Source organism: Rattus rattus, chromosome 8, assembly GCF_011064425.1.
Source record: "Rattus rattus isolate New Zealand chromosome 8, Rrattus_CSIRO_v1, whole genome shotgun sequence".
NCBI classification, from domain to species: domain Eukaryota; kingdom Metazoa; phylum Chordata; class Mammalia; order Rodentia; family Muridae; genus Rattus; species Rattus rattus.
In genome coordinates, this window is record NC_046161.1 from 77137632 (window position 1) to 77162053 (window position 24422).

A 24422-nucleotide genomic window follows, 5' to 3' on the forward strand; every position below is an offset into this window, starting at 1 on the left:
GTAAGATAATTTAAAATTGTACATTATGACTTTATTATTAAAACTATTGACCTAAGAAAGTCCAAGAGGTTTCCATCTTTGAATGTTGATATATCTAATATGTACAGATAAAAAGTTCTCTGACAGCACAGTAACTAAAAACATTATTTTCAAGAAATCTTTACCCAGAGGCTATCACAACATAGTAAATCCAACTCACCAATGTTAGGTGGGCTGCCATAGTTAACTGGAGACTCTGGTGGCCTCCCACAGTGCAGTGCAGCCAGAGCAGATCCTTTCCATACCACATGCTTGCAGCCTATTAAAACATACAGTTCATGAATACAAAAATAAAACACAAAAAGTGAGAAAAAGAAGATCCAAAGTGTAATGGAAAACACTCATACTTTTATTTGTACGTAGCAAGGACTGTCTTCCTGCTCCTAATAAAGTTTGTACTCCAGGAACACTCTGAGGAATTTCTTGCTCAAGAAGAGGTCCTAGTCGATGACAGATTTGCAGCAAGTGATCAGGTGCAAGGTGTCTATAATACTTCACCTATTTTGTCAAGAAAGACAAAGGCACCTATTATGTACCACACAAACAAAAATGTTTATTCTGCAATGCTAAGTAAAACAGTTTTTAAAGTTACAATCTGTTTAGGTCAGTCAACACTTGAAGAGAATGCTCCACTCTGTTAAACAACATATTTCACAGTATTATTTAGTCCACCAAGAAGAAAGAAAAAGGCACTATAGACTAGTATAAACTATTGTAACAGATTCTATAAACAAGGTAGCCAATACTAAACAATGATAAACAACAGAGTTTCCGGGCTGAGGATACGCTCTGGTTGACAGAGCTTGCCTAGGATGCAACACTATATGTTATCTCTAACACTATATATCTGGGATCTGGTGGTTCAGACCTATAATCCCAGTAGTCTGGACATGCAGATCCTTCACTGTGTAAAGTTGAGGCCAGCCTGGGATGGAAACAGAATAACCCCCACCCCAGCACAAATACAATTATCGAATTATATGGTATATTTCAGTTGGAGTTCCTAAAACTTAAGCAGCAACAACAAAAAAACCTCATAAAATCAATGTTTTAAAACTGCTATTATCTAAAATAATTAAAAGTTAAAGACAATATTTTTAGGTTCTCATTATACAAATTTTGGGGATTTTTAGTATGCCATCTATGCTAACTTTTATTGTTGTTTTTAGAGACAGGGTTTCTCTACTTAGCCCCAACTGTTCTGGAACTATGGGGCTATGTAAACCATGTTGGCCTCGAACTATGTTTGTCTCCCAAGTGCTAGAATTAAAGATGTGCACCACCATGCCCCACCATGCTAACTTTTTAATTTACCAACATACTTTCAAAAAGTGGGGGCAAAATTCTAACTGTTGCATCATACAAGTTTCAGCAGCATTTGAAATCATAATGCTAATACTTTTTATTATTTCATCTTTCAATAAAGTCTCAAAATCCAAACTAAATTAGAATATATACTCTTACCTATCAAAGTTATAAAATATGTCCCATTGTAGAAGTGGGGCTCTTAAACCATGCTGAGAACCAGATGATTCTTCAGTTAAAAACCATAACTAATAGTAAAACTTAGCTTGCCTTTAACTGCCATTTTCTTTTGTAGTTTCCATAAAGCCATATATACAACTTATGATTTCACACCAGAATCAACAAAGACTAATGGTCTAGGTAAGCCAGATGTTAAAGATACAGATAGGGTAAATAAAAAACAGCAATTTCCCTCATAAGTTAACTTTGAAAAAGTATTACACAGATGTTACTTGTGATAACATAAAATTATTACTGGTATTTAATAGGTTTCTAGCCTGTTAAACATTAATTGCAGCCACCAGTAGAGTATGATGCACATCAACAAATGAACTTCCATAATTTGTATGGGTGAGAAGAGGCCTTCAGACCAAGTTTCAAAGTATTTCATCCATTTGGTAAATCCTAATATGAATTTCTTAATTTACATTAAGAGGAATGTAAATAGATAAATCTTTTTATTGAATCTCATATTATCTTTAATATTCTTTTTATTTTCCCTTCCTTGGTGCTAGAGATAGAACTCAGAGCCTTGAGTCACTCAGCAAGCATTCTACTACCGAAATACACCTCTAAGTTTTACTATACTCTGAAGACTAGTGTGAATGTATTTCAGTGTTAGCTAGTAAACATCCTTCTAGAGAAACACTCCTGTTGTGAGGATGAGGTACTGTCACACTGATAATTAAAAACATCAGAGTCTAGGATAGACAGACAGATAGATATGTTGTTTAAAAGTTCAAAAGGGCAGGATAAATACCTTTAGAAAAAAAGAACCTTAATAAAATATGCATTACAAATTATGTACAATATACCCTTCTGGCCAGTATTGGTAACACTTTTGAGAAACTAGATAAATCTGTTTTTAATGTTGTTTAGCCTGTAATTTCCCTAACTTGCTTGGCTGAAGCTTGACTTTCTCCCTAGTATGTCATACTCAGAACATACTTTAGGAAACACTAATGAGTATTAAATTATCTTTAGTGTTCTAAAGAAAGCAAAACAAGTAAGAGTTTTTTTAATTGTATTTCTACTCTTCTTTGCTTGGTCCCAGAAAATTCTGGAATTCTACATACAAGAGACGAGTACAGTTATCAATTACCTAAATAGCTCAAAAGATTTTGAGTGTTCTTACCATAATTCCATGATAAATATATCAGGTGCTAGATGTGTTAAACACTGATTTATAACCACATAATTCATTTATCACTGCACTTTACTCATGAAGAATTACCGTGTTAACTAAAAATAAAACTGTGCCCGGGAATCTGGTCAGCAGGTAACAGTACTTGCTGAGCAAGCAAGGGCTGGGGAGCAGAGTTCGAATCCCTACAGTCCACATAGAAATGGAGGGTCACATATGCCTGCAATCCCCAAGGATTGAGAGCGGGGACAGGAAGACTACTGGAGCTTTCTGAGGGCTAGTCTAGTGCCCAAATCAGCAGAAGACCACCGTTTCAAAGGACCAAGACAGAGTGATGGAGCAAAATACCCATAGTCATCCTCATTCCCTGCTTGTACTCATATGGGCGCGTGCGCACACACGCACAACACACACACTCACACACACACCCCTACACCTTAAATTACAAGAAATAAAGAACTAAATTTTAAATGAAAAGGCCTGGAGTATTTATAAGGTCCCCTTTGGACCAAAAGTACATAATTATTGCCTTAAAAAGGTTTTCAAAATTGTGTGCATGCTCACACAAGCACAACCAGTGCCTGCAGAGGCAAGAAAGTGCTCCCAGGAATGGGAGTCATACGTGGTCCTAAGATGCCTGTGCAGGTGCTGCAATCTCAACTCAGGTCCTTGACAAGAGCTACATACAAATGCCCTCAAACACTGAGCCCACATACAAGCATTTCAATGTGATTCTAAAACTGTTCAAAATTCCTTTTCAATTTTTCATTTTACCCAGATGTATGTAGTTCATTATTTGTTAACATTAGTTTATAATGGTCTTCGACTTTTAAAGCTTTCTTTGATAATATAGAATATTCTAATTTTTCATACTGAACTTTCACTTCCGAGTTAGAAAAGAAACATTCAGTTCTTTTTTTTTTTAATATTTTTTTTAAACATTCAGTTCTTAATGTTATACTTTCTCAGCTTTGAGATATTAAATATAGAAGTCCACTTGTCTACTGGAAATCTTTTCTTTATCTGCCCACTTCCACACCTTTCCTCCTGTGCTTCACTGCAGTCCAGGCGCTGTTCAAACACCTTAGTCCCTTCTCTTGCACATGTGTTTTCATGTGAAGTTTCAGTTTCAGTTTCCCTTCATTGGCCTTAACCCTTTGTAGCATATACAGATTTTGATACTTTAAAACCTCCGTGAGAATCTAATAGTAACTATAATCCTCACCAGAAATCCATTCCTCATCTCTTTGCCTGGGATTCCAGAAGACCACAGACTGTATTGGAATCACCAACCAACTTATCTGGGTCGGTTGTAAGACACAGGATTAGAGCTGTTTGCCTGTCTACAAAGTAGCTAAGAGTAATTCAAGGAGTTAAATGATAGTTTAGGTAAATGAACATATTAACATCAAAATAAAAATTGCTGACTTTGCCACTACTCAATCTGAAAACATTTTATTAGCACCTATCCTAGTGCATAAAAATAGAAGAAACAATATTTCACTTTATACATTTTAATGCTTTATCTAATAGTTTCAAACACCTTTGTCACAGAAAATTCCCCAAACCAAATTCTAAAAGAAAAAGCAAAGTCCTAGTACTATTCAAGTATTCTTATATAAGTAACATGGGAGAATACATATCTCAGTGTTTTTATCATTGTCACTGTTTCTCTTCAGCAGCCTGTAAGCTGTTATCACCAAAGTGTGCTGGGGCAGGAGGTTGGGGGGCAGGGGTGTTGGGCAAAGACAAACTGTTTCTTTCTACAGTGAGCATAGTAAGAAAGTGCCTTTTAGACATGTAAAGAGAGCTCAGGATCTCCACTAGACCCAAGGCTTTATCCGAGAACCAGAATTCAATGGCATCACTCACTCAATATAACCAGACACAGTCCTAGGACCCCATGATGGCCACGGGACTGTAGCTAAGCAGAGACCATGAGATACTCTGCTCTCCATCTGGAGAGATGCCACCTTGATGTGCTCTGCAGCTGGGGTCTCCCAGGGTCCTGATCCCCAAATCATAGACTTCTAATAGAGACTGAACCTGACATTCAGCTAAGATCTGAGGCACAGGTGAGCAGCCTTGGGGAGGCTTAGTTAGAATTTATAGGATGCGAACCTTGTGTAAGACCTTCAGCATAATAAAATGTAGCTTTTGTTATACTGTGTGTATCTACCTTCTTGCTTGAGACAATTTCCCAAGGAATAAGCTGTTTTCCATACTCCCTTTCTTACTTACTGGAAGTTGGAGTGGAGGGTTGTTTTCATTCCATCGAATCCTTAAAGCTACAACTGAATCTATTCTGTTTCTGAGCACAATTGTTCCCTTTAACATGGAAGGTCGAAAAACTCTACCTATGCTTTGACTTCGAAGAAATCCCAAACTAGTTCTTCTCAACTACTCATCATATCCACATTAAACATCCTCATGTTCCTTCTTAGTGAAACCCTCAAATTTTGCCTGACCTGTTCTCTATTTCCTTTCAGTTTTAATCATCCAGATGTTTCCATTGCTTGCCTCCTTAAACATATGCTTAAATAGTCTATTATCAGTCTCATTTCTTCCCTCACTTTTTTGACTCAGTCTAAAACAACTTTCATGTGCATAAACCTGATTCAAGTTATATCACTTTTTGAGATACATTTTAGACAGGCAAGACACTGTTAGAGTGAGAGTATTCATAAAAGATATCCTGGTACTTGGCAATGGTCTTGGATAAATGAAATGTCCTTCGTATTGTGCCTGTTGTATAAGAATCAACTGCTATGTTAACTATACTCTCAGATACATATTACATATAATTCATATAGTGGGGGAAATAGGTAATCGCATAGAATGTAACATGCGCGCGCGAGCACACACATGCACACACACACACACATCCACAGTAAGCAAATGTGGAAGAAACTGGGATCAAAATGAGATCCTTTTGCTCAATCAAAGTCAATATCATCACCACGATTTTGCAAAATATTCTCAGTGGACCTCGGTGAACATGGGCTCCCTCTGCTTTCTCTTAACCTACAAGTATCTTAATATAAAATTTTATTTAAATACAAAAGCACTAGAAAAACAAGTATTGTTGGTCTTTTTAGTAAGTCTTTATCTGACTGTCTCTGCCATCATCTGAGCCAGCTGCATACTTCTCCCTCTTCGTTCCCAAGCTATGCGCTAGCTCTTCTCCACCTGTGAAACCATGCCCTCTACTGCAAGTCATCCTCTTCTCCCAGGTCACAAAGTAATCAAGTTCCCTGAGGTCAAGAGCCCAAACCCACACAATCTTTCCTCACATTACATTTCATCTGTGGACAATTCTTACGCTATTTCACAAGTTTACATCTAGTCTTGGTCTTGGTCATTCAACTTCCTCAGAACACCGAGAATCTCAGTCTCTTTAAGAACTCATGTGCAAAACTACAATCATCATCTCCATGTCAACACTAGGCACTTACCCTTAAAACTCAAAAACACTTTACCAAGGCAGTCAACTTTTACTGACCTTTTCCCCAAAGAATGATCCAGTCCAGCAATGTCTCTCACGTCAGGGTCAAAAGATTTCTGAGAGAAATGCAGCTCTTTTCATTTCTTTTTCACTTTGGTCAAAAATCACAGGCTTACCCCTTCTTTCTCACATCACAGTAGATAAGAATTCTACTTCTAGAATTGACTACAGTTTGATAATAATCTGAAAATGTGACTAGCAGTCAGTATATTAGAAAAAAAAAAAAAAACAGGAAAAAACTAAGCTGGTTGGTTGTAAACCAACCTTCTGGGCAGCACACTGTTTTGGTCGGTTTGTTACCTGAGAAGAACATTTTTTAAGTAATGGTGGATGTGGAAAGACCCAAAGCTCACTCTGGGTGGTGCACCCCTGGGCAGGTGTCCAGTGTTGTGTAAGAAGCAGTCTCAGCAGGCCATGGGGAATAAACCAGTAAGATGTGTTTCTCCTTGCCTCTTCTGTTCTTGCCTCCAGATTCCTGCTTTACTCTTGTTCTTCCCCACCAGTGAACGACTGTAATCTGAAGTTGTAAGATGAAATAACCCTTTCCTTCCCCAAGCTGCTATTGGTCTTGGTATTTATAACAAAAGAAAAACTAAGATACCTGCTTTCCAATATAAGCAGCTATCCATTTTACACAAAAAGGTTGGCAACCATGAGAAGGGAGTGTTAAAAGATGTTATCATTCAAGATGTTAACTGTGAGGAAACTGAAAGCCACTGATTTCTAGGCATACTATGACTCTTACTGAGGTGGGCTGTAGTAGGGAGGTACTTGGGAGGCAGAGGCAGGCATATCAGAGGCCAGCCCGGTATACAGAGCAAGATCCAAGACAGTCAAGGCTATAGAGAATTCTGTCTCAAAAAGCTAAAACAACAACTCTTATTCAACTTTTAAAGAAACGGTCAGTAGCTTAGAAAAAACCAAATCCAAGCAACCTGGCATCAGAGGTGCTTGCAATGAGAATAGAGAAAGCATGTTAAATCCAGTGTCCTCATCACCACATAAGGCATCACTAACTTATTTAAATCATCTGGTGTCCTTAGCATTGCAACCAGTAGAGTCAACTGTTACTTTAACAATACTCCAACAACATATTACAAATGACCCATATACTGAGGAGAAAACTTATCTAACCTGAGAAATTGTTTTGAGCCTCTTTATTTTTTTTTTTAATTTTATAAAGTTTACAATGTACAGTGGGTATATTTCTCCCTGGGATCCCCCCTACTTGCCCTTCTCCCCTTTGTTCCCTTGCCAGTTTCCCCTGTACTTTCATGACGCATATACATGAATGATATTATGTACATGAATGATATTACGTATCAATAATAAAAATCTTTGCAATGAAGTTTCATTTTAAGATTAGCTACACAGGTTCATACCGATTACTTGATTTGCCTACGTTGACCTAAAAATGTCCTTTCCTTTAGCAAACTGGTATTTACAAAAGTGAAGTTTGTCTGGCGTTAACACAAAGTTTTAGTTAAAGTGTTCACTGCATATTCACTCCGTCTAGTAATGACACCAATAAACTTTGGCAGATCAAAAGGGCTGGTACTTCTGCTCTCCATACAATCTGACTTCTAGAATATATTTTAATACAAATAAAAAACCACATTCATTATTTAAAAGCCTTAAGCTTCATCATAAAAACCCCAAATTTTTAACACTAAAAGTCTCGGAACTTCCAGACTTACACTGCTGTTAAAGTGTGAGAGAGATAAATCTCAATAACCACCTTTAAAGCTGGTGCTCAAAAGAACCTTGACCAGCTTCTCACAGGAGAAAACCCAAAACATCTTTGTGCCAATTTTCATAATTTAACTGCAAACATTAAAGATTGCAAAAAACAAGTAAGGAAACTCCACCTATGTCATAGGTAAAGCAAAAGTAGCAAATCCGTTTAAGGATTTACCTTCAGAAAACAGGAGAGGAACCGATCAAGTCCAGGTCTCCAGATTCCAATGCTGTTTGTAGTACTGTTTCCTTCTCAAAATTTTAGTCCCCTCCCCTCCCAATCACAAAAGCTTGAGCATTAAAAACTTACAATCTATAAGTAAAATCAATCTTCTAAATTAGAATAACTACTATTTACAAAATAGTATTGAGAATTCCTAGATTTTCATGATTTCCTGGTAAAATGCTTAACAATAGAGAACCTTGCCAAACATCAAAATCAATCTAGAAGTCTACTTACAAACACAACATGAATGATTTCAAGATTTCAGTCAACCATAAGAACACATGTAGGTAATTCATCTGGGCTTATCAATACAGTGTCGGCTAAAGAAAATGGCAATACAAATACTTCAAACTTTATTCATTTAAAATCTCACTGTTTTGGTAAAAACAAGCAGAATTAAAGATTCCTCCAGAGAGCAAAGTTGTGGTGCTCTATTCAAATTAATTTAAAACACCACAAAATGACTTTTTAGAGTAACACATTGAGTTTTTAAAAATCAAATTATAAGCAAAAGTTGTAAAATAAATTATCTCTCAAACATGTTAAGGATATAATTTAAAACTCAAATTTATGACTCTGATAAAGTTACTTTCCGATGGATAGGAAAAAAGTCCTTAAATTGCTTACTCTTAAAAGAGTCAGTGTAAAAACAGAACATCCAGTTTCATTCTCAGATATGTCTCATCTTCAGTACTCAAAATAATTATCACAACACAATCAGAGACAGTCAAGTCTTACGTTTCACCAAGCTACCTATAATCCAGTGTTTCCCCCACTCCAAAAGTAAACCAAAGTGAGCTGACTCAGCTCACAGTAGTTCTCTTACTTGTTATAACTTTTTCCGTTATACACCTCCTCTCTACCCATGACAGAGACCTAGCCTGCCATGCCAACTGTAGCAGAACCACACATTCTTTAGTTCTGTGTCGTCGTTAACATGCTATTGTCAACTGAAAGGCTATGACAAACCGCATTACAGTTGCATTTTAAACTAAGCAGAGGGTAGACCACACTAGGTTACTGCCTAGACTCCTTACGATAAAAACTTCTCAGCAAGCCTCGTACAAGCTCAAAGGCTGCACTCGCATGTAAATGAGTAACTGAAGGTAGCCTTGCTTGGAGACAAATGATGACTGTCTATTACAGAGACCAAACATTCTCAAATTTACATAAATGACTTCTCTATCATTATCCTGGACTTACATTAATACCTTATATTCTCAAATTCCACAAATAAAAGTTTAATTTTCTCCATATCTTAGAATACTTATACCCTTTTATAATCCATATGCTCAATACCTTATTAATTGCAAAGTTAATTTATAAACTTTTGCTTTCACATATTAATTTAAAATGACTTCTCAAAAGAATTTTTCAAAAGTTTATTCATGTCACCAAAATATCTTCTCAAACAAAATATGAAACTGAAAACATTATAATTTTCAGATTTCCGAAATTTGACAGTCTATCACTTTTAGATATAATTACAAAAGTAACTTAAAATTCCTACTGAGATACTTTATGCCCAATATGTTCATTAATGCCTTATCTTCCTGAAGTCAATAAAAAATAAACTAGGAAATTGTCTGCTTAGCAAGGCCACATGAGTAATATTAAAAATATATTGTTCTGAGAATCCTAAATGCACATCAGAAAACTATTCCTAAGAATGAATTTATCGGGGCTGGAGAGATGGCTCAGCCGTTAAAGGCTAGGCTCACAACCAAACTATAAGAATGAATTTACCCATTAGATTAGGTACTGCTCAAAATACACTGCCCACGTGCTGAAGCACCACAAAGTAGGTAGATAATAACAGAACTTAGGACAGAGACAAATGCCTACAGACAAAGAATTTCCAGATGTAATGAACAAGGACATAAACATAAGCCTATCTTTACAAAGAACCTCTAAATTGATAAAAACTTGCCAATATTTAATATAAACTAACCTAAGAGTGCAATTTTTGAATTATTAACTTGTTTGGAAAACATCCTCTTTAGTCCAAGAACAAACCACTATGGCTTTAAATGCCACAAACTTCGGAATAGAAGGAGCCAATGTCAATTCTCAGTCCCTCTTCACCTAAAGTGCCAGAAAAAGAAAGGACTTCACTTGGTCTCTAACATGGTCAGTGTAGTACTTTCCTCCTCTGGTTTTTTGTTCTTTTTCCTTCTGTTAGCACTGGGAAATGCATCCAGGACCTCATTCACACTAAGCAAGCACTTAACCATGGGAGCTAAATCTCCACTCCAGGCCCAGTTCGAGATAACTCAACCACCCAAATATTTAAAGTTTGCCGTCTCACAGAAAGTCATAGCAGAGCTAACAGCAAACTATTTCTACAGACCTATTCACAATACTTAAGAAATTATTTGTTTTACACTCACCTTTTCTCTATGTCTTAGAGTTTTTTCACCTTCAAGTCTAAAAAGTACATTAGCAGTATTTTCTAAAGTTTTCAAGTAGCTTTTCTTTTTATAAGGTATTATTAGCTAGGGTGAGAAAGTTATAAGTACATGTATCTCAAAAAGAAACACTTTCCTTACGGAAAACTTTACCTACCTCACATTTCTACCTTTACTGCTACTAAAGTTGCCAAGAACAAACCCAAACCCTACACCAATTCCTACTCCCAGACTTTTAAGGCCCATCTGTCGCCTATAAACCATCACCATGCAGTTAGCAAAGGTACAATTCCACTACCCCTTTATGTCCATATCACTTTGCAATGTAAGTATTAAGAATCTTATGTAGACTTACTTCATTTAAAAACTCCATAGGTTTGGGGCATAAAGTAGGTAAAGAATTGAGTTTGATCCTCAGAACTCATGTCAAAAAATACCAGGCATCCACAATAATTCTAGTTCTAAAAGGACAAATAGCTGGGTGGATCCCTGGTACTTGTTGACCAGCCAGGCTAGTCTACTGGTAGAGTAGGCCAGTGAAACTATCTTTTAAAAAAGAAAAACAAGGGGTTGGGGATTTAGCTCAGCGGTAGCGCACTTGCCTAGAAAGCGCAAGGCCCGGGGTTCGGTCCCCAGCCCAAAAAAAAAAAAAAAAAAAAAAAAAGAAAGAAAGAAAACAAGTGGATGGTACCTGAGGAATATCCCAAGGTTGTTCTGATCACCACAGTCACACATTCATGAATATCCACATAATAAGTACACATATAAATTTTATAAATGCATCTAATTTTTAAAAAGTGGATGATACTAAGCACCAACAAAATAACTGCATATAAAAAATGATGTTTCAGTCCTTTAGCACATACAATTTCCTTTACACCTAACCTACTAACACATCTTATCCCTCATTAAAATTGTAAGTCATTTTAAAAGCTCAATTTTATAAACTACCAAGCTAAGCTTAGTATTTTATTGAAACTCTTAAATTACAACATCAAAAAATAGCTAATTTCATTACACACATATATGAAACTTTCAAAAAATTTAAAAATGAAGAAAAAAGAGACACTAAAAAAAAAAAAAAAAAAAAAAAAAAAAAAAAACCTTATAATGCTACCATTAATATCAACCTCCCGGATGCTCTCTCCCAATTTGGAAAAGGCTTATACTCAAATCTTCAAAGTACCCTTGTACAGACCATTTAAAGACATCTAATATGTTACCAATTTCCTTAAGGTTACCTCTAGGTTTTATTCCATGACTTTCACTTTAATCAGCATACTCTAAATATATGTATACCTAAGACATATCCTTAAATAAAGTCTATTTACGGTTCCTCTATTCATCTCTGATTCTGAAGTTACCAGTAACTAACTTATTTACTTACAAAATGAGAAACACAGAATTATACAGCAATAAAGAGGTATTCTACAATGTGGCTACTATCTCAAAAATCATCTTTACAAGAAGAAATAGTATTATAAAAACTCAGTTGTCACCTTGACAACTGGGAAAAGGGAAACCTAACTGAAGGAGCCAGCCTCTGAAGGAGCCTGTGGCTAAGCAAGGGAGGTACCTCAACTGCAGACTGATGAGGGTCTAGCTCGCAGTGGCTGGCGACTGGCCTGCACTGCACAAGAAAAGGAGCTCGGCAAGCAGAGGGGAACAAATCAATAAACCAGGTCTTCACAGCCTCCAAAGAACTCTGATTCAGTTCCTGCCTCCAGGTTTCTGCCTCCAGTTCCTCTGAATTCCCAGTAATGAATTGTGACTTGGGAATTCTGGGTGGAAATAAACCCTTTCCTCCCCAAGTTGCTTTTCGTGAAGAGTTTTTATTGTAGCAACAGAAACCAAAGTAGGCCAACCATCAAAGAATGGTACTACGAAAAGCATTTATTCAATTTCCAAACTGGTATGATTTCTATAGATTTAACTTTCCATCTTGGAAAAGTATACTCCAAAATGAATGTTAAAAACTTAAAAACAATGCGCTTCTATTTCTAACTCAAAATTTTATTTCCAGATAACTTTCCATCCACATTTTTACAGTTAGAAATAGCCAAGAGTAATAAATTTTAGAATTTGCTCATATCACCTGCAAGCTAATTGTCAACTAGCTTTAAGACAGCAGTCCACATCTCCTGACTTCTAATTCTTTCACTGACAAAAAGATTTCTAATGTCATGCAATTAGTTTTAAAAAAATGAAATACAGTTATTTTCAAAACAAAATCATATATAAACGAATAAGCAAAATATTAACTCAACTGAAAAGAGTAACTTATAAATAAAAAAGCATCCCAAGTATGATCAAAATGCTTTAATAATTTGCTTTAAGACCTAATAAAATAGCAGTCAGGACTAGTTAAGGAGACAACTAGGAAGAGGAACTGAAAAGCCAACAAATTCAAACACATAAGTAAGAAATTAGCCAAGTAGCTGATGCCTATAACCCCAGCTTGGGAAGCTGAGGCAGAAAGACAGAACTAAAGCCAGTGTAGGCTACAGCAGTTTCAAGACCACCCTAGGATGAGTGAAATCCCATTTTAAAAAAACTGAAAATACTGTCCAGAAAATAAACGTCTTACTCTGTAACAATTTGGTAGGACTGAATATGTGGCAAGCTCAACTGTGAAGTGCTTATCAAGTGTGTCCAAAGCTGCTTGGTTTACACCCCAGCACTTCAAAACCTTTCTGTAATCTGGCAGGGGGGGGGGGGGAAGGACAAGAACACCACAAAATCAAGGTCAATCTCAGCCACACACAGTTCAAGACCAGGCTATCTAAAAATAAATAAATAAAAACAATAAATTTTTTTTTGGCCTAATACTCGGCTTCATTTAAAAGAATTCTGGTGAATATTTGAAAAATGTCTTTTACTTTAAGAAGAAAAAAATCCAGGTTAACAAATATGAAGTCTGAATAAACTTAAATGGTTCCAAAAACAATTATCCTATCAAATTTCATTCACTTGTACAAGAATGTTTTAAGTATTACCACAGTTAATAATCTATCACATCCTTAATACAAAGACAAAGTTCTCAGCTTGTAAGAATTCCCTTTTTCAATCATATATCAAATAAAACATCATTTTTACTTTTCTAACTTATAAAACTTTCAAAACTGCACTCAACACTTTATTTTCCTCTAAACCAAAACTGAATGACATTGGAATTCTATTGAGAGGTATCAATGTTGACAAATACTTATTTTTAAACTCATTAAGTACAAATGTATAGTTCTTTCCTCAAGATTTTCTAGAAAATTCCAATTTCATATGAATTTTTCTACTTAAATTATTGTTCAGTATACTCCAAACCATTTTCAAGTAGAAGTTGAAACTACATTTTTACTCACCAAATAATTTTAAATCAATTTTTGTTAATTCAATATGATGTACAAAAAGAAAAACTTTAAGTCATGACATTTAATTAAGACGACAGAATATAAAAGCAACTATGCATGTGTTTACCAAAATATAATTTTCATATGTTCCAATATGTTAAAAAACCTGACAGTCAAAATATTTTAAAGCTACCTAAAATCAAAATTAAAGTGACATATAAAGCTAACCCATGCTCTCCCACACCTCGGCGTATAGCTTAATGGACCTGCAAGCACTTCAAGGGTGCCCTGCATCCAGTGCAGTTCTATGTTGAGTAAACGAAAGAGAGCAGGAATCAAACTCAAGTTCCAGTAAGAACTTTTACCTATCTTTAGAGTAAAGCCATCGTTGACTGCTGAGGTAAAAACCTCTCAAGGAAAACAGGTGGCTTTTGATAAATAACATACTGACAATGACAATTTATGAAGTTTGAAAAACTGAATACAAATATTTCATCTTACCAATATTTGAGCCTAAGAACCATCTTTAAAATTACATTTCAGGATACAAAGTGATATTCCTACATTCCTACACAGATTAACCATTACCAGTATTTGGTCAAAAACACTATTAGATGTTTCATTCAAAAAAACACAAGTCTTTAAAGTCTCTGAAGTAGGCAAGACAGCCATTTTCAGTGACTTGGAATTTGTGGGGTTTTTAAAGAAAGGAAAAGATGAGTTTGGTTTTAAAAGAAAAGCTCTATGGTTGTAACAGTATTTTTTATACTTGTTTTTTCATAAACAGCCCGAAAGGCAAGGAAATACACTCAAGATTTTTGTAAAAAGCATAAATGTAAAAATTTCCAATATTGCAAATGGTAAACCCAGGAGTTTACTTCAAATTTCAATCACTTTGGACCAAGTAACTGACTGAACTTCCCTAATTCGATACTTGGAAATTACCTTGGAAGCACGGAAATGAAAACATTCTCTATTAAGTTTCTAAAGCCTAAACGATCACTGGGTAATCAGTATATATTAAATCATAAAACATACACACAAAACCTATTCGACTCTTACCCAAAACCAAGCAAAAGCTATCAAGATCATGCCATGCCATCACTTCAAAGACCTGCATTCTGAACTACTAAAACTGCCTCATCACTACAGCCTTGCGAGCATTAGTAATTACAACTACCTTTAAGAGTCACAAACATCTCAAAAATTTAATACATTGTCTAAATTTCAACTGCTCAACGGGTCCTGCTGTGACATGCATACGCATATGCACATGCATACGAACAACTAACTATATATTAACTAATGTCTTAGGCAAAGAAGATGCTGTGAAAACTACAGCTCCTTTACTGAATGAAGTAAACTAACAGCGAGGCTTTACCTTACCATTCACAATACTCGTGATAGCTCCATTTTTGGAAAGCAATTATTTGCAAATTATTGCCTTTGAAAACTCACAAACTATAAAAACGTTATTTTTTTAATCAATTAAACAAAAACATCTCAATATAAACAAAAACGTAAAAGCCAATGTCCACCACGCGGCAACTATGCAGATAAAAACCACAATTCTTTAAAGCCCTCTATAAATGACTTTTAATAAAAGAAGGTAATATACCCCCCCCCAAAATCAACAAAATTAGGAAACGCCTATTAAAACTTCCAGGTTTATACTTCGGCCGATCTGTTTGTATAACGCACAGTGTGCCGCTGGATGACTACCATCAAACATATCAGAACGCCTCCAACCAAAAAGATTTTTAAAAAAATTAAAAATCTTGGTCTGAAGATACAGAAAACAAAAGGAAGAGAAGGGGGGGTAAAGAGAAAAAAAAATCTTGCCAAGGTTCCACCGGGGCTCAAAGGCCTTCTTGTGAAATGCTAATGCCACTTCGGAGCAGTTAGTCACCAGCTATTGTGTGGGTCTGGAGAAAGCTGAGCCGGCCGCGCGTGCAGAGCAAGCGAGGAGCTGGCGAGCGCGCTCTCCAGGCTTGCGCCGCTCCCGCTGCCGCCGCCTCGCGCGCGCGCGCGCGCGCACCCGCGCCCGCGCGGATACGCGCGCCGGCCCCTCCTCCTCCGGCCTTGCACTGCACAACACTCATGACGTATCTTTATTTCTAGCACATTAACAAAATATCACAAATAAATTGTCCGCGGCCCCTGCGGCCCCGGGGCGTCCGCACCCCCGACCGCCGCCCCCCGCAGCCCCCGCTCCAGCCTCCCAACCCTCCCCGTGGCCTTTGCAGCTTTCCCGTTCTGGGGCCAAGTTTTTGTCTCTGTAAAAAATTGCGGGAAATTCAATTTTTATTCGACTCAGGGAAAAGTTTCTTTGCAGTGCGCTGTGAATGTCTCACCAGATTCTGGTAGGTCCTGGGGTGCTCCTTCCGGTCCAGTCGGTGCGCCGGGGCAGCAGCTGCTGCGGGGACAGGACGCCCGGTGAGAGCGCGGCCCCAGCCCGGCCGCCGCCGCTCCCTCCCCAGCCCGCCCGCGCCCTGCCGGGGACCCCCCGCGCCCGCGTCCCGCGCCCCGCCGGACACCCGGGCTTGCGCAGCGACCGGGAAGGCGGCGTGCGGCGGGATTGCGCCGGGCCGCCGCGCCCTTACCTCCTTCTCGGCCACTTCGCGGATCAGCACCTGCAACAACAAAGCGGGGACGCTGGAGCCCCGCGCCCCGGGCCGCGGCCCCCGCCGCCGCCGCCGCCCTCCCCACGCCCGCGGGCGGCCACCGCGAGCGCCCGCCCGGCCCGCGCCGCGCGCCGCCTACCTGAGCCGCCTGCTGACAGGGTCCATCTTCCAGGAACCGGGCGATGAGGAAGTAGAGCTCTGCGCGGGAGAGAAGGACGGGGAGACACGGGCTGAGCGGCCGCGGGGGGCGGGGGCCCGCGGGCGAGTCCGCCCGGCGCGGCGGCCCCGCAGCTCCCGACTTACCCGATCGCAGCTCCGAGAGGCCTTTCCTCTCACGAGACATGTTTGCGGGTCACTTCGGGGCCGCCGGCGGGACACCCCGCCGCCGAGGGGAAGCGGGGACGGTGCCGCCGCCTGCCCTGTAGCTGTCAGTGTGTGCTCACGAGCCGAGCCTCGGCTCCACCATTCAAGCAACGGCGGCGGAGGCGGAGGAGGAGGAGGAGGAAACAACAACTCTCAGGCAGCGGCCCCTGGCTGCGGCCGCCTCCGCCAGGATCCTCCGCCACAGAAAGGAGTCGCGCCTTCGCGGCCCGCTCTCGCCGCCCCGCCCCCGCGGGAAAAGGAGTGCCTCGGCCCAGGCCTGCGCCCGCGCGGTCGCCCCTCCGCGCGGCCCGGGCCACGACTTATTTATTTATTTCCGGCCCGAGAAGATGCCGGAGCCGAAGCGGCGGGCTGCCTGGCAGGCGCTTTCTCTAAGGAGGCCGCCCGCGGGAGGGAGAAAGGGAGGGAAGGAGGGGGCCGGCACGGCTGCGCGGAGGGATCTGACGCACACGGAGCCGCAGCACAGGCTCTATTCAGCGGCGCTGGCTGGGCTGAGATGGAAGTTAGTTTCTATGTAGCAGAAATAGGAAACAAATGAAGCAAAACTGCCCAAAGAGGGGAAATGCCGGGAGGACGGGGCTCACTCTCACGCACGCACAGAGAGACTCAGGGAGCACTCTCAAGCTGGGCCAAGTCGGGATCGCGCCGCCCTGCCCGACTTGAACGCTAGTGTTTGCTTCCTGTCTTGCCATGTGCATGTGTATAAATGCTGCGGCTTGGCATCCGTGTAAGTCTTGTCCTGCGATATTTCTGCAGCCTGGGCAAGTGTTGTGTAATTTATTGGAGTGCCGTGGGTTGCAATAGAGGTTCGGGCTGCTTTTTTTGTGAGCTACTTGCGTTCTGCAAACCCGTTATTCCCTGAAGCCACCTCTGCATATTTCTTTTATTACTACCATCGCCTGAAGCGTTCGTTTTCTTTTTTAAATGTTTTTGTTTTGATAAACGGGCAAGAGGAACTCCAGATTTGTACTTCAGCTCATCTCCTCCCTCCCCCATTACAAAAAGGCTAGTGATGGCTAATTAGGGATTTGGAAGTGAAGAACCTTAAAGCTTTTTAAAGTGTTTACAAGAAGAGCTAATATAAACCTGAGGGAAAGGAAAGGGCGCTAGCTAATACTTATCTCTAACTGATATGGAGGTAAATTACTGACCGGTCGATAACCTACCGAAGGTTATTGAAAGAGTATATTACAGTTTGGCAAAGGTGATTAGTGATTAAATAATTTAAATTATCTGTGTATCTTGCAGTTGACTTCGTCATGCTAATTAATGGCTTCTAATTTATGGTGTAAACCATTCCTGTTTACAGTTAATCACGGGAGGACTTCTTAAAAACTGGCGAAAAGCAGAAACAAAAATCTTCCGTAAATCCTAATGTAATTACAGGTTTTATATGATACATCGTTCATCTGTGTTTTGCTGATGAGGATAGGGGCCTTGTTATTTTTAAAACGAATATGGGTGAAATTAATGGGAACAATGGAAAAGGCCGTTTGTTAGAAAACAAGGACACCGAGTGATATTTATCTCCAGATGAATTAAGCACTTTCCAAAAAGACTTTGAGAGTTCAATTTTTTTAAAGGTTGGCATTTTAGAGAGAATTAGGATAGTCATTCTTTTGTTAATTCTTAACAAAGGATCCTCTTTGAATTTTTTAGATAATAAGCTGCATTTTGTGGGTCTGATTTTAAAAGGTAATTTGTGAGGTAAGGACCAAGAAGGTGTATTGTGTTTTCCGGATTGTTTCTCTGAGCGAGCACCCTCCTAGCTCCTTGCCTTCCTAGTGGGAAATGCTGCAGCCGCCTTAGGCTGTACTGCAAGAGTGCACTAACACACCAGAAATCCTCACACGTGTAAGCAAGAGGAAACTACCTCAATCCTTTTTGGAATAATGGATGTAAAAATGCCTTTTGTAACTCAATAAAATAAATATAAGAGGTTATCATGATTGGTCCTATTGCTACCTTATTATCAGAACTGCCCCTAAACTGGCGTGGCTGTCCTCAGAATCTGGACATGTTTGCATTTTTAAAACATGTAATCCTTTTCTTACAATGATGGGTAAAGTAGCCTGCTTCTGGATAATTAGGCATAAAAGCATATTTTATATGCCTTTGCAATTGTATTTATTTATATGACTGATGTTGTTCTATCTTAACTGTTTTAAATGTATTGTGCCCTTCAAATAATTTTGGTACTTCATTGAGAAGGTCTTTAAATGAACAGATTTTGATAACTAAAAATTCGACTTGAGGTTTGCTGGTTCTGAACGCAGCACTAATCTAATTCTTACTCTTAGATGTTTTGTCCCTGTGAGGTAAAATCAGATTTTGACAGGTAATGTAAAATTTATCTGGATAAAGTTTTGTAGGTGTTGGGAAACCTGCAAAGCTAACATGATATCATGTATGCTTTCCAGACAGAAGCCATGGAAGATTTTTCGTGAGACTGAAAAACAAAAATAAAAAATTTTAAGGAAAGCCTGCTTCCTTCTAAACATGTTATTGCTAACATTTTTGGCTAACTTGGGCAATGTTTTTAGTTTCTTTTTGAAATACTTAGTTTGAAAACAGTTGTAAGCTTGTCTTTAAAATAATTCCTATCAATGTGTAAAATATACAGAGTGCTTGACAAAAATTAGGATTTCTCTCATTCCCTCAGTAAATAAAGAATTGCTTTTAGCTCTAGTTGTTAAATTGCATCCTGCTAAGTCCATTAAATGTTCTTTTGAGAAAAAACAAGACCATGATCACTTCACATTCTTTAACATCAAGCATAAAACATTTCAGTTAACTGGAGATTGCTAAGTCATTTATTGTGCATACGTATGCAAAATGTCTTTGCTTATCAAATACAAGTTCTTGTTTAGAAATCCTGTATTTTGTTCCCAAAGCAGAGGTGTGCACAGTTCTTTCCACAGGTGATTTGTTTCTACGTAAAGACAGTTTAACGCAATCCATACCCCTTTCTATTCATTTCTGTTTTTATGTACTATGAAAAAATACTATTAAAGAAATATCTCAGTGCATTTTAAAGAGGTAAAAACAAAAAACAGAAAAGAAAAACAGACAACCAAACAACATCAAAGAAGAAAAGAACTCTTGGAAGCAAAAACTAATTTTTATCTGATAGTCTCCTTAGAAGAATTATAAACTTTTTCAAAATTTCTATGAAATTCCATGCTGGAACCTTGGTATCACGTGAGCCAGGCTAAGCACTTAACAGAAATTTCGTATTGATCTTGATAAGCAATAATTCTTCAAAAACATGAATGATAGGCGGCCATTTAAGTCTTTTCTAGAATAAGATGGATGCTAATTACAAACCTTAACATTCTACTATCTTTATGAAATTTGATTTGCCTCCTATAGTATGACATATATACTGACACAGAAGGAAAACTCAGTGCGTTACCTTTTATGTAAGTCCTGTTTCTGTACTGCTCTCATGTTACCCTTATGAGGTTTGGGGGAGCAATTACATTGTTTTGTTGTTTTGAAAGGCTGGGCGGTGAACCCAGGTCCTTGCTCATACTATGCAGACTACCTCCCACTCAGCTGTATAGTCTCTGTTCAGATGCTACTTTCAAAGCGAAAAGTTTCACTCCATGAAATAAAGCAGAAAGCATCCTTCTCCAAAGAGTGCCTTAAAACAAAACCAAACACCTATTTGCCCTGAAGAACAAAATGCGCATGCTACTAGAAGGGCACTTTCTGATAAGCCACACTGCTGCGGCTTACCCTCCACCTCTGTGCCTTCTGCCATGCCTGTCTGTTCTTCTCACACCCTATTGTCTCTGCCACCCGTGAATATCAAGGCTGAATCTCATGAGCAGCTATAAGTTTGGTACCTTCAGAAGGAATGGAGGTTAATTTACTTTAGTAAACCACTGCATCATTTAATAAGGGGTTTGTTGGTTTGTTTGAGGTTTTTTTTGGTATTTAATTTTACTTAATGATTCTCCCTTATTAGATCACTGAAAACTTTCCCCATAAACTGTAGTACATTTTCTTATAATCTGTAACAAATATTAGCTAGATTCCAATAATCATATATTCCCTTTCTTATTTTAATGTTAGTGAATCATTCAAGCCTTTTTTCTCTCCCAGTTAAATAACCCTGGTCATTTACAATTGTTACAGGTTAGTTTGTAAAAGAAACACATACCTTATGGATAAATCCATGTACACATTTTAGAACCACTTTCTGATTTTAACAGTACAGTTAGATATTACAGAAAAACAGTTTTTGGAACATATCTCTCCAAGATTCAGAGCAGCACGGTAGATGGTGTAGAAAAAGGCTGTTCCAGAGGGGGAGAAGACATAAGGAAGTCTGCAGGTGTGTGTTATCCTAGCAAGGTGTTTGATGGACAGGAAGGGGGCTGGACTCACAGAGAAGGTAGATGGTGGGGAGGATGCCCAGGCTCCAGGAAGTTGCTGCTGGTTGTATTTTAAATAAAATATAGTATCATTAATATGATTTTTTAAGACAGGATTTCAGGACTGGGGCTACGACATCTCTTACATTTATATATACTTAATTCATAAACTTCAAGAACACCCAAGGAATGAAAATCAACTTAGGGAGAGAGGAGGGAGGGAGGCTTACCCAATAAATATTGAGAAATTTCCTCATAACAAAAATGCAAGGATGCAGGGACACCAAAGTCGACCTGTTGGTGAGAAAGGAAAACCGCCCATAGGAATAAGACCTAAACTTTCAGATTGCCAGTAGAAGTCAAGTCGAACTCAAAATTGAGAATTAATTTTAGTTTTTAGTGAAGTTTAAAGAGATGGCATTAGACTTACCCCATCCAGTTAATCAAAACTGTTCTTTCCAATTTCAGAATTAGAAAATAGAAGGCCTATCTATACTGTATTTGCAGACTGCTTTTGTTTTCATACATGTGCCTATTTTGCAAAGCGTGACTCTTGTTGCTTTATCCCACTGAAACGTTACTGGCCAGCTAGTGCAAGGCTGGCCAGCAAGCACTTACAGAATAATACCAACATTATCCTATTGAGAGATATGTGTGCTGAAGTTTATGAAAAGCTCATAATTAGATTCTGGGATTACAAATCCTATTACCTTCATAACTCTCATGCTTACATTCAGGTGTGGAGAACCCATACCAAACGAGAAGGATTGACAGACAAACAGCCTTTCCGCACAACGTTGTAGTAAGAACACCCTCGCTGTTTCCCTTCAACAGGATTTCATGTTGCATGGCTGGGCATCCCCCAGGGACTATCTTAAGAATATTAAGAAAGTAGAATCACGTGAGAGGGAAGACCTACATTGTCTTTTTCCTGACTCCGCACATCTTCTTAACTTTTAAAACTTATTTTTTTTAAAAAAAAAAGTCAAACAATTCCCGCTCTTCAAAGTTCTCTCTCTCCCCGTTGTTCCCTGGCTGGTGCATGTCACACAGTGTGCTTTTTACCTAATCCTTCAGTCGTGGTTTCTTGGTAGGTTCATGCCTCCAATTTCCATCCCCCCCGACACGCCTATATTTTCAGTCATTTTCAAAGTATCTGAATTTTCCTCCTCTTCTGTCAGAGACCTTGGTTTCTAATGGTAAATCCAGTATGAGAAAGAAGATTCGATTTCCATTCGGTGTGATTAGTTTGGATCTACCTGAAGAACTCTAAAAATTATATAACAATGAATGTAGTCCCTGGGGTTCAGAATTGAGGCATCATACATTAAAACTTTCCATGCCTCTAACGCTCAACTGTTCTGGTTGCTAAAGGAAAGACTGAGAGAAATGTTTGAAAAAAAAATAGGAAACGAAGGCCTTTTCCTCTCTCCTTCTATCCCTCCTCTTCTTCCTCTTCCTTTTTCTCTCTTTTGTCATAGATGTAAGCAAGTGCAGTCTAAACCACAGGGTTTTTCTTCTATGCAATGTGAGAGTGCATGGTCACATTAGTATTGTTTTTTCCTTTTGCAAAGTATTTGACCAAGTCAGGACAAACCAGTCCTCTTCAGATGTGAGATTTCCTTTAGAGGGATTACTGAATTTTTCTGTATTATGATTGCTTCTCTCTGATTCTTAGATTATGATGCTTCTAGAACTTACATAGGCTTGAATTTCTTTATGACTAATGTTGCCCTAACTTCTCCTCTCTACAAAGTTTAAATTAGGATATGCGTTTATTATTAGGTCCAGATTCCATACGACTTTAAGTTTTTTAAGTAATTTTTTATACAGACTTGGGAAATGAACCATGGCTCAGTTGTAAAGATATCTTCCTCCAATAACTCTCCCCAAGCACTTTTCTTAGAATAATCACTACAGTCTGTGTATTCCTTTGGCATGCAGTTTTTTTCCTTTTCTGTGGCTTGTTTAGTTCTCATCCTATATTACTAATGAACCATTTCGATAGAACTTTACTTTTGAAAAGTTTAAAAACAACACAGATAGGAGCATCTATTACAAGTTCTGGTATTGTTTACTCCTTCTGTGAAGCTGTATTTCTTTTTCTGGACAAAAGTGAGTTGACATGGAAACTCGAAGTCCATCTCTAGCATCTGGCCCTTGACCCATCCGCTTTGCTTCATATAATAGTATTCTCATTGCAAATTCTTACTTTCTGCGTGTCAGCTGAGAAGCCATCATTTAAATGCTAGCTTGCAGTGTGGGCCCTCATTATGAGTGTCATCCCAATACCCAAGGTGCACAGATCAGCACAGGTGAGTTCGGAGGCTGATGAATCACCAGCATCACCTCCTAAGGGCTATACCTGGAAAGCAAAAGTTTGACCCATCTCCATAAGTGGTCAGTAATTAAAATTGGACTTTCTTTAGCAGCCATAATTCAATTTATTGCATGGCCTATAAGAGATATGGATGGAGATATATACATATATATATATATATATATATATATCTCCACTATAGCTTTAGAGAATTTCAAGACCTGAAATAAAAACAATGGTGTACTTATCACATGGAGACTCTGTTTTTGCGTCTTAACCTAATGTGTTATAGTACAAATTTATAACTTTAGCAAATCCATGAAAAAGTATTTTCAACAAATTCTGCGAAATAAACACCTAAGTACAACACAGATTCCTGGACAGCTTTATAAGACTTTTAGTGGTGACGGTAGGGTTCCCATATTTGAAAATTAACAACTAATTTCTAGTGAGTTAGTCTTAGTCATGCAAACTGGATGTGGAGAGGTTTGGAGCCAAAGGATCCTGTAGCCATGATGAAATTGAAACTTATAAACTGCAGTCAACAACTCTTTTGCACTGACATGTGGACGAGGTGATTCAGTAAGAAAGGACGTCTGCCTTCCCTGTGGTTCATCCTCAGGACCTACAGGGTGGAGAGAGAGCTGACACCTGCAACTTGTTCACTGGTTCCCCTCCCCCAACACACATACACACCAGCACATAATAAATATAAATGTAATAATTTTTAAGTTGTATTGACTACAGAAATGTTTATTATCTGCAGGGTTTTCCTTACCTTCTAGTTT

At 38.6% G+C, this 24422-nt stretch overlaps 1 protein-coding gene across 1 annotated transcript in view; it reads right to left on the reverse strand.

The window, feature by feature from the left end:
- The window catches only part of Phip (pleckstrin homology domain interacting protein), a 117057-nt gene extending 99945 nt beyond the window's left edge, over positions 1-17112 (reverse strand). Inside the window, 7 exon segments of the mRNA XM_032909356.1 lie at positions 200-298; positions 387-537; positions 16282-16310; positions 16313-16340; positions 16531-16560; positions 16691-16749; positions 16855-17112. Coding sequence (XP_032765247.1) covers positions 200-298; positions 387-537; positions 16282-16310; positions 16313-16340; positions 16531-16560; positions 16691-16749; positions 16855-16894 — 436 coding nt within the window. The 5' untranslated portion in view covers positions 16895-17112.
- Positions 17113-24422: the final 7310 nt, after the last annotated feature.